The sequence below is a fragment of the Heterocephalus glaber genome, unplaced genomic scaffold (genome assembly GCF_053883595.1).
Source record: "Heterocephalus glaber isolate CG9 unplaced genomic scaffold, H.glaber_assembly_v1.0 deba00000818, whole genome shotgun sequence".
Classification (NCBI taxonomy): domain Eukaryota; kingdom Metazoa; phylum Chordata; class Mammalia; order Rodentia; family Bathyergidae; genus Heterocephalus; species Heterocephalus glaber.
This window is the reverse complement of record NW_028258164.1, coordinates 12,544,455-12,555,737: the sequence shown is the minus strand read 5'-3', so window position 1 is coordinate 12,555,737 and position 11,283 is coordinate 12,544,455. Positions and strand designations below refer to the sequence as shown.

Below are 11,283 nucleotides of genomic sequence, written 5' to 3'. Positions count from 1 at the left end.
AAGTCATAAGCTGATTTATAGAACACCAAAGCCAGTATTTTAACAGAACCTGTGCTGCAGCACTCAGAACTCAGCACATTGGAGGGCGCCCTTCTAGACAAACCCCAGAAGTGTGTGGGAGTGATGCTTACACAGCAGCTACAGGCCTGTGATTGGTCCAAGTACAGGCCTATGGTTGGTGTAGGGCTCCAGGATGGCCTCAGCTGTCATAGCAGCCATCCTGTGAGGCCGTGGGGCTAAAACCAAGGAATCTTCTGGAAGGCTAGCTGTGTGGGTTCAGGATGTTAAAAATGGGCCCAGATTCCTCCCTCCCTGATCTTAGTCACACCAGGATGATCCTTCCTTCTTCAAAAAGGCAGCAGTAGCTTCTGAAGTGGACTGAGTTGGGGAGAGGCCCTGCACTGACAGTTGGGCTGCCCCCATGCTGGCGTAGAAAGGAAGAGCGTGGCTGCTCGATAGCCAGAGAGGACACCGAAGTAAGTTGTCCCATGGTGGGGATCTCCCATGGGCCCTAAAATCATGGAGGGTTCCTGCAGATGAGAAGGGAGATGAAGAGGGGCAGAGGGTGGCAACTGTCACCCAACGATGGGACATTATTCAGTACAGCCCAGTGGTCTCTGGTGGTGGCTGGTGCAGGTCTGATTGGAGCAGGTGGGAGCCTGAGTTCTCTCAAGCAAGCAGCCCTTCCTGTGAATCAAAATGGTCACCCTACAGGTGGTAAGAACAGGAAGTGTGAGACTTTTTTAAAAGATCGGACTAATCTCTACAGGACTTAGCATCTGTCTGTGGTCCCCTCCTCTACTTTTAGAGCTGGTGTCATCTCCAGGGACACATCCCTTGGAGCCTCTCTTAATGCTTATGTTCAGGGATGGCCATTACAGGAGTTCACATGTTTCCAAGCAACCTTGTCATATGACCTAGTGTCTGCTGTTTGTTTTTTGTCCTCAGTTGTCCCAGAAAAGTCATCTTCTTGAGAAGAATAAGTAAGTATTTTCCCCCCAAACCAGTCACAAAATGCACAAGGCGTCAAGTCAAGTAACTTAGCTGCAGAACCAATTCGGTTTCTGCTTTGCTCTCTCTGTTGGTTTCGTGTTTTTAAAATGATTCACATTGACTCATTTTTCTTTCTCATATGTCCTGGGTTTGTATTTTACACTAGACGGGATACTAATTAAACTTCAGAGTTTGCTCCGGCAGGGCTTAAACTGACATTGCAATGACGGGCCTGGCAGTCATCAATGTATCTGTTAGGCTTCGTAGTGATTGAAAGCGAGTACTATGCTTGCTGCTTGGAATAAAAGTGAAGGAGCCCTGCAAATTTAGTTTAGAGGAGTGATAACTTGATCACTCAGAAATATATTGAAGAAGGTTCTTGTATTTTTAACAAAGCCCGGGGCGTGCTTCTAGCAAGATCTGTGAGTGAGCCAGGAACATTTTATTTACAATGAGGTAAATAATAAACGACATCTGCCTACTGGCCCAGCTTCAGAAATATCATTCCCTCAGCACAAGTGCTGTTCTGGCTCCATGAGACACTAGTTAAAAATAATATTTCATGTTTCATGTATGTTATTCTGTCTGTGACCAGAACTAGAGCCATTAGCAAAGTCCTGTTCAGGCCAGTGCAGAGAAGGGAGTTTTCTCTGCAACTACAAATGGGAGTTGTGAGACACTGTCTCCCATTCTGGGTCAAACCTTCCTTTGCCTGTGTGCGAATGTTAATGATTGACTGACTGATTGATTGTATTACCTGTTGCATTTCTTTCCCATCTTCCACACAGTCACCTGCTCCACTCCTCCACTTAATCATGCTACTCTGAAAAAGGAAACAGGATTTGCGTTCTGTTTCTCCCTGTCCACGGGTTCTGTTCCCCTGGAGAATCCCGAGTGACCCACCTCTAAACACTTGCAAGCTGTCTGGAGTTGCTGTGCTGCATTTGGTGCAACTTGGGATGTTATCGCGGGGGCTGCTGGGTGCATCCTTCCCGCATCCTCCTGCCATGATGTCCGTCTCTGGGCCTGATCTCCAGGCTCCGTCCTTCCTCCCCGGGCTTCCCACCGGCCGTCCCCTAGCATGTGCAGAGTGAGGGTTGCTCCTTTCCTTCAGTCCCAAGCTGCACTGTCCCGACACAAAGCCTCATCACCCCATAATGCTGTCTCATCACCAGTTTCAATTCCAGTCTAGAAATTCCGGCCATGCTTTCTTACAAATTATTTATGTGAAGGCAAGGGTGTGTCTGTCTTGTCCTCTCATGTTTCCCTAGATGGTCAGGAATGATAGCGTGTGCGCAGCAGGTGCTTTGCAAACCTGGCCCTCCCTTCCTTCCTTGCACTGGGGATTGAGTCCAGGGCCCTTGCACTGCGCTATGCCCCAGCCCTTGTTAGGTTTTTTCTTTTGAGACAGGGTCTTGCTAAGTTGATGGGGTGGGGTCAAACTTGCGATCTTCCTGCCTTAGCCTCCCAGAGTGCTGGGATTACAGGCATGTGCCACCAGGTGTGACTGTAAATATTTATTAAATGAATTAATTCCATAACCTTGATTGCCCTTTAAAATTCATGTGGTGAGGTACTTACAGAAATCATTACAGTTATTTTTGGAAGATAATTATGCACACACACACACACACACACGCACACACACACATATATATGTACTTACCTACACCACTTCTTACTAGCTGTAATGTGAGATATTGTTTTCCTCTATTTGTCCCCAAATGTACCTTCTTTCTGGCTTCAGAGGCTGGTCCTAATCTTGATATATTACGTCTTAGGGGGCAAGCATTCACTAACCTCTCTGTTTGTTTCATGACGTAAAAATTACCCCTGTACATCATTCTAGCTGTTCCCTTTCTAGACTTAAAAGCTTTATCTTCCAACTCTTCATTTGTATACACAAAATTAGTTCATCTCTCAGTTTTCATTGTCACCTCTTCATTTAAATCTTATAATTCTGAATTCATGTTTTTAGAAGAAGTGGGTTTCTTAGGCTTTAGGTCAGGTGACTTAAAAGTTTGTTTCTTTTCTTTGGTGAAGACTTGATGTTAAGAATTGACTTACTTACTGTTCCACGGGATTTACTTACCTTCCATACCCACTGAAGATGAATGAGGATGAATGGAAAGCTTGTGTACGCATGATCAGAAAAGAAAACTTGCATTCTTACCCTGGCAAAACTCCTTTCAGCTGCAGCTTTGCAGAATTTTGAGTGTGCTTTTGAGAGAAGGGGCTTCTGGCTGAGAGGAATCTGTAGGTACAGGGATTAGCCTAGAATTCACTGAATCTGTGGCTTTGGGAGCACGCATGAATATGCTAATGGTTACTTGTATAATGCTTAGCTTTCAGGGTGGGTTCATTTGGGAGGACATGAACCTTTTCTCAAAAAATAACAGCATAATTTCCTCTTTTCTCTGCTCTGATAACCTATCATGCCCATCCTAATTGATAAAGCGTGAAGTTATAAGAATTTTCTCTCCCTGCAACTCTCTCCTACTGCCCACCTTGTACATAATAATGTCACTGTCGTGGAACTTTCTGATTTCTGTGTATACATGGTTTGTGGTCGGTGGTGCTGGGAAAGAGTAAATATGTTGTGGCACAAAAGATCTTGTTGGAGATATTAAGCCCTCAACCTGTCAGCCCACCTTTTTGAAGTTTGTTATCAACTTCTATAGTGTGTATTTCCTTTTCTCAAGGGACTTTATGACAGTCTCTCTGCACCTATTGGATCACATTTGCAAAGCAGCATAATAACAAATAATCTTACTGCGCGATGCTTTCTAAATATGCTAGATGCTGTTATTGATTGACCTGAGGGATTGATAAAAAAGAGAGACTGGGCTTTTAACTGGAACTCACGCTTCCTTTGTATACATCTAGATGCCACAATGAGACTTGATTAAAAGGAAATGGCTTCCCAGTGGTAATAGAAGAGCAGAAAGTGGGAGCAAAAGTGTAGCTCTTAATGCATACTGGACACACTTGGAAGGATTCCCACCCCCAGATGCACCCTGAGACCTTCATAGCTGGTTCACTGGCCTGGATCCATTTGCCCACTGTCTAGTGCAACTCCCCGCTTCTGAACACAGATTGCAGTGTATTCTGCAGGTCATTTCACTCAGACCACATTTTATCAAGCTGTGTGTAAATGAATCTAAAAGATGAAGTCAATATCCATTAAGCTACTTTATGAAGAACGGGACTGGGAGAATACATGTGACAAAAAAGGTTATTCTCTGGATGTCGCCAAAGAAGACCCATCTTTGAGGATCGACCCCATCCCAGAAGCTTTTAGGAAGATTATATTCCCAGTGGATGTCTGCTTCAGTGCTTGGAGCTGACCTTGTTTGAAGGTGGAAAATGACTTCCAAGAGACTCAAGTGGTACAGAACACGAAGAATCACTTTTAGGATAATTAAAACTATTTTGAATTTTTTATTTTATCAGTCTGGCTTCTAATATAATTTTAGATAAATGAAAGACATTCACAAAGAATAATAGGCATACATACATAATTTCCTTCTTTCATTCTAATTGACATGCTGTTACTTTTTGAGAGTGACATTCTGTATCATTTTACAGGGATGGAGTCCTTCCTTCCTTTACAGAAAGAATACTCAGCCCCGCTTTCCTCAGCTCTAACCTCTGCTGCAGTTGCCATGCTCACTGAAAAAATTAGAAAAACTGGCAAAATAAAACTTTGAGTCAGTAACATTGAGAACTGTTTCCTGGCTTCCTCGGGAGGAATCTCCATTTTGGACAGTTCCCCCGGAAGCCAGTAGTAATGTCCTGTAGGTCAACCGAGCCCCGGAAATGGTGCAGACCCTATTAGCAGTACCCTGTTCTTACGGCACACTTTAATCTGGAAGATAAACTTGTAAATGCAGGTCATATGCTACCACAGGTGTGCTCTTTATCACCTCCTGCTAGTCTCTGCTCAGTGGGAGATAACAAACCAACTTTTCACCATGATTCTATTTCAGTGATGATGAGTTTATTGATTTTTTTTTTTTTTTTTTTTTTGGTACCAGAGATCGAACTCGGGACCCTGCGCTTGCGAGGCAGGCGAAACCACTGAGCTAAATCCCTGGCCCAGTGATGATGAGTTTAAATACTGCTGTGCACGAAGTGCACTTTAGAGTTTCCAACATCATCATGCAGGGTAAGCGTAGTGCAGGCTCAGAGCCACCGGGCCACATGAGAATGCCATGTTTACACATGTGTTGGCTTATTTATAAGCTTAACTGCATTAAGGGCATATGTAAGAATACGTAAGGTGAGCTGTAGGTCATGTCCAGGTGGGAATTCAGGGCTTTATGCACACAAGGAAAGTCAATTTCTCTGGCTTTTGGCTGGGTGGTGTCTTCCTGTGTTGATAGGTTGGCTCCCTGGAAGTCTATCTGGTGAATAGCTTAGCAAAGCTCTCTAAATTTCCATGTCCCTGGACATGGCCACACTGTTTTCTTTTGATGTGACTTAACAACCAGAAGGCTAGTCTCCTACTAGGCTCCACTGACCTTGGCCTTTATGTTTGGATTTTGAAGTACTCTAGTTAGGAGTCAATGGCACCTCACAACTGTCTTATAATGTAGGCAAACCGGCTTCATTTTAAACATTGGGCAAAGGGGACAAAAATTTAAGTTGGCCAGGATCTCTTAACATGTCTGAAAGAGGGAAAGGTTTGGGACTCTACCAGCTGACTCTTGGGGTCCACTTTCACCAAAAGATTATTTTAAAAAGGTGCCCATTGATTTTTAGCCCAATTCAATTGCTGGGACAGTTGTTGGTTTCTCACCTATTTCAGGATCAGGCGGTTCTCCTGGGAAAAGCAATTTAGGACCTATTATTGGCTGGCTGATGCTGATTCACTTTAATAACTGCTGCCTTTCTTTTTGAAACTGCTTGACGGGATGGAAAAAGGAAAAGAAAAATGTTTTGAGGTTCAAATCTGGTGTTGTTTGAAGGCATGAGATGTAAAGGGACCACGAACATTCACACCATAAAAGAAAGTGATGGTGTGGTGGGAGGAGAAAAAGAAGACTGGAAAAGCATGGATCCTATCATAGAAGGGAATAGAAGTTTCTTCCTGACATTCCCTGAACGTGTCGTCTTTGTATGGGCTCCCTGAAGTACTCGAGTGCGTCTGTGCTGAGCTCTCAGCTTGCCTGGCAGATGGTTGACAGATGTTCAGCAATAACTTTAAGATCCACTCTTCGGCTCATGCCACCTAATTTCTCTGGTGCCTCTGAAGTCCTGCTCCTATTAGTAGGGCATGCTTGTTTGTAAAATGCAGCACAATAGGACAATTTCTACCAAGAGCTCGCTAATCCTTATTCCCAGCTCTTCATTAAAAACTTTCACACTGAGTCTCTCTGTTTTTTAAAAAAGCAGTTGGTTGAAAGTGAGAAGGAGAAATATATTCTTAAATGCTAAGATGTGCCAGAGCATAATTCAACAGTAAAATAATCTCTATGTCCTGGACTAGTGTCCTTGAGCTCTATGGAGTATACCTTTTGAGAACATGGATTGACACTAACTTTCATTCTCTCCAAGTCTCCTATTCCTAGCTTCTCAAAAGAACACAGATGCTTGCTTCTACAGAGGATGTTTCTGGAACATAAATCCTAAATAAGCCATCAATGTTCATTGAAATTTTAAAACATCCTCTTTTTGTTTTTTTTTAAGAGGCCTCCACCAGCTCATTTGTGCTTGGTTGATAATGTATCATTGGGATACAAGGTGTTGAGATTTGAGGGGAGCTGAGTGACAGAGTTGGGTCACATCATGGTGATTCAATTTTCCTTGTGCTAAGCTGTCAAGGAGGGAATTGGAAAAATGGGTCACTTCTTCTTCTTCTTCTTCTTCTTCTTCTTCTTCTTCTTCTTCTTCTTCTTCTTCTTCTTCTTCTTCTTCTTCTTCTTCTTCTTCTTCTTCTTCTCCTTCTCCTTCTCCTTCTCCTTCTCCTTCTCCTTCTCCTTCTTCTTCTTCTTCACATAATCGAATTATTTATCATTTAGAGTGTACTGGATATGGTCTTCATAAACAGATGTAGGAAGGTGGAGCTGATGGTTCCCAAAAGAGGCCAAGATTTCCAGCACTCACTTGGCGGTTAAGTTAATTGCTGCCTTATCCCACTTTTTGTGCCCTGTCTGGTGACCACACTATAACCCCTTCAGAGGGAGAAACTGTCATCATAGCTGTCTCTGTGTCTTAACTGGTGGTGCTGTGACAGTAGCACTGACCCCTGAATTCATTCAGTGTCCTGGGTGTGCACATGTGATGAGAGAAGGATTGGATCTTATTTTTCAGCTTTTGTGACAGGAAGGAGGAAAGAAGAGAAAGAAGAGAAAGAAAAGGAGAGAACATTTCCATGCCAGGGCTTGTTTTTGATGGTTGTAATCCTCTAATCATTTTGGGAAGAAAGTAAAACAGCAGAGGTAATGCCTAAAGAATACAGCTCTCATGGGAAATGCAAGAAATAATAAATTTCCATCTGGTACTATTTGTTAAGTACAAAAGTAATACTGTAAAGTAGGTTTAAAAACATCAGAAGTTCATAATCTTCACTATAATGCTTAAAATTTGTTTTTTCAATCTGACAATACATAAAAGAACCCTGAATGGTAGATGCCTCAGTGAAATGAAACAGCTTTTGATTTCAATATGTCATTTGTAAATATGATATTGTTCTGGTATTTCATCACATTGAATAATTTTTCACTTTCAATGTATTTTTTGGAATAATGATCAAAATTTTTTAAGATTAAAGGTGTTCATGAGAGTGTCTGAGGTGAACCAGCTACTGGAAAAGGGTGTCAGGATTTTCTCTTGTCCTGTTACTTTGACTTGAAAGGGAATGAACTGGTCCATTGTCCCCTTTTGAACATTTCAGGTATGGGTACCCAGGACCTTTGTGGGTCTGAATAAGGCTTTTCAGTACCAAGAAAGTGAGATCCTCCAATAAATGAGAAGTACAGAAAATCTTGAAAAGTATGTATATGTAACCCTAACACATCAGAATCTCCATATTATTGAGCCAGGCCATCAGAAAAATAGCATCCATAACTTATTAACCTCATCTCAGCCCTTCCAACAAGAGAAGGATCAATCACATAAAATTCCTCAACATGTTGGAGTCTACAAAGTTTTTAAAAAGTTTTTAAGTATAAGAGGTCTGAAGTACAGAAGTCATTGTAGAAATAACTTTTGTGTAATCTTTTTTTTTTTTTAATGGATGAATTAAATTCTTTTTTGGATAGTTCAGTAAGAAGTGTTGTCTTGGGCCGGGGATTTAGCTCAGTGGTTTTGCTGCCGGCTGCACAAGTGCAAGGAGCCGAGTTCGATCCCCAGTACCAAAAAACCCTCCCCAAACCAAAAAACCAAATAAAACAAAAGTTCAATCCCTAGCCTGAGCAATTGAGCAATCTTCTCTCTCTCAAAAAAAAAAAAAAAAAAAAAAGAAGCGTTGTCTTCATTTGTTTACACAAATTTGATTGTTTTAAAATAAGATCAATGAATTCTTTGTTGGAACAAATTGTCCAAGGTCCCTTATTAAGCTATGAGGTATGATTGATTAGAATGTCCATTCTTTGAGAAGCAATAATCAATTGATTCAAATGTGTCTGTCACAGAAGACCTCTGAATCATGGCGGTGTGTCTATTTTGGATGGAGGACATTTGGGGTAGCTGATTTAAAATATGGCAGTGTCCCCCATGTGATTCCAGACTAATACCCATAAAAACTTGGTTTTATTGTATTGTTACACTTAGAGGACTCTGCTAGGATTTTATCCCAGGGGCATAAAACCTTCAGATTTAAAGCAAAATAACAAGCGCAACCTAACTTGTGCATACACTAGGTAGTCTCTATACATATGCTACAATTATAAAAGAAACAGAAGAAACAAATCATACCATCTGGCTCTAATTCTCTATGAGGTGTGTATACATATATAATGTCATCCAGTGTACTGCGGATAAAACAGAGGAAAAATGCTTTGTAACAGTTGGTCACCACAGCACTGTAGCTGATAGTCACAGGTACTGACTAGATTTAAGACTACACACATGGAACAATATCGTAGAATTTGGCGCAAAAAGGAAAACCAACGACCCCAATATACATTACTTCCCCTGGTCCTTTAATGCTTCTCTCCAGCTGTGTTGGTCACGTTGCTGTGACAGGTGTCAGTATACACTCTTCCTTCAACAGCTGGTGTCAGGCCCTGCTTGAGGTCTTTAGGCAAACCCACAAATAGTTTCTCCTCACCCCTTTCTTCTTTTTTCCAACTTGTAGGACACCAAAAGAAATAGTCTATGAACACAAACTAGTTACTACAACAGCCCATTAAAAGTTGACTCTATGCAAAAGAAAGAGAATGTTGGAGGCCGTATGGATGGAGGCGCTTCAGTTTTTCTCAAGAAAAAATATCCACATTCTAAGGGCTCTTAAAAATGTAGAAAACTTGCCCTGTTACCACAGGTTTTCCGAACAACTCTAAACACGCACAAAATAAGACAGATATTACCTACAAATTTCAACCATTGCTTAGACTCTAAAAGCATGTTTTGTATTGTTTTGTTTTGATACAGAAGGGGGGGAACCTCAGCTATAAAGAAATATTAAAAAGTCCTTTTTTTGTGGTGATCAGTCTCAGGAATATTCTGGTGCTTGCCTTCCCCAGCTTGTGCTGATACTTTAAGGATGTGCTCAGGAGCATGAAGCAGGGTGCTCTTGTTCCTTTTCCCTCCTCCCTAGAACCCCCTCCCTATCCCACAGCCAAACAGCCACCCCTCAAATGAGCCATTCCTTTTTGCTTTCATCAATGGTCTCTGTGAAGTTGGGGTCGTTGTTCATGATGGCGGCGTCTGCGCTCTCGGCCGACTCAGCGCCCTTGGCCTCGTTGGTGTGGTATGTGCCCTTGTGACGGAACATGTACCGGATGAGGAAGACCAAGGTGCACAGGATGGTGAAGATTACCACAGCGATGACCCCTGGGCATAGGAAGAGGAAACAGGGTTAGACAGAGCTTGTACAGGTCCCACGTGACTCTTCCCCCGTGAGACCACGGCTGCCCCAGACACGGTCCTCTCCCACAGGAAACAGCAGCGGCCACCAAGACGATGGAGACTGAAGGGGAGGCTTCTGCTTCTGGCCACAAACAGGTAACAAGACACATGGGAGCAGCTCGTCTTCCTGCCAAAGGGAACTAAAATACTGGACAAAATGTGCAAAATGTCAGCTTTCAGGCCTTGGAAAACAGGTAGACCATGGTACCTGAGAAAAGGGAGGCTGAATGAGATGAACTGTACACTTTCCATAGTTTTCTAACTGGCAGCAATTTCTGGACAACAGTGTAAGGAGGGATAATACAAAAAAAATACGATGAGTGGTTTCCCTAAGCCAGAAGGAGGAGGAGGAAGAAGAGGAGGGGTGGACAAAGAGAAAGAGGAGGGGGGATTGATGGAGAGAGAGAGAGGGAGAGAGAGAGAGAGAGAGAGAGAGAGAGAGAGAGAGAGAGAGGGAGAGAGAGAGCTGTGTATAGAAAGAACTTTAATAATCTGTCTCTTTGAATCTGTGATTGAATGCTAATATGTGCATGTACAGGATGAAATTCCACAAGGCCAGGCAAGGAACAATGGTGTAGCAGTGACAAGAACATTTCCAGAGCTCACACCGAGCTGACAGATGTTCATGTTCTAACCAACCACAGTGGTGAGACCTCACCGAATGTTTTGCTGAGATATATCAAGAGTAAAGGCTATTTAAGATTTACCCTTAAGTAGCTTTAAATCAAGACTAAAAATATCAAGCTGCAAGTGACATAATTGCTTGCCAGAACAAACCTCAGTACTCATTAAAGGAAGACAATAAAACCTCCAGACTCAGCAGGATATTAATAATGTCTAACATCAAAAAACCCCACATCACCAAGTATACACTAAGAAGAAAAGTAGGAAACTGTCAATCAATCTGGAGAAAAATTGGTTAATTAGAAGAATATTCAGAAATGACAGAAATAACGGAACTAGTAGATAAGAACTTCTGCAAACACTACTCATAAGTAAGCTCGAGTAGCTATATTAATGAGACAAAGGATAAGGTTATTAGAAGGACTAAAGAACACTTCATACATAATGGCAAAACAGTTAATTTATCACGGGAGGATCATGACTCCAAATGTGTGCACGTTTGATAGATGTACAGACTAAGAAGCAAAAACTGACAGCCTAGGAGAGTTCGACCAATTCACAAGTATAGTTGGACATTTCAAGACTCTTCTG

The 11,283-nt window shown here is 42.2% G+C and overlaps 1 protein-coding gene across 3 annotated transcripts in view; it reads right to left on the bottom strand.

The window, feature by feature from the left end:
• Positions 1–6,842: 6,842 nt before the first annotated feature.
• Cntnap2 (contactin associated protein 2) overlaps positions 6,843–11,283 on the bottom strand; it is a 2,081,788-nt gene continuing 2,077,347 nt past the window's right edge. For all 3 annotated transcript variants that reach the window (XM_004860475.3, XM_087207768.1, XM_087207772.1), the window contains one exon: positions 6,843–9,993. In XM_004860475.3, the coding sequence (XP_004860532.1) occupies positions 9,794–9,993 (200 nt within the window). In that variant the 3' untranslated portion in view covers positions 6,843–9,793. The remainder of the gene's footprint in view (positions 9,994–11,283) is intronic.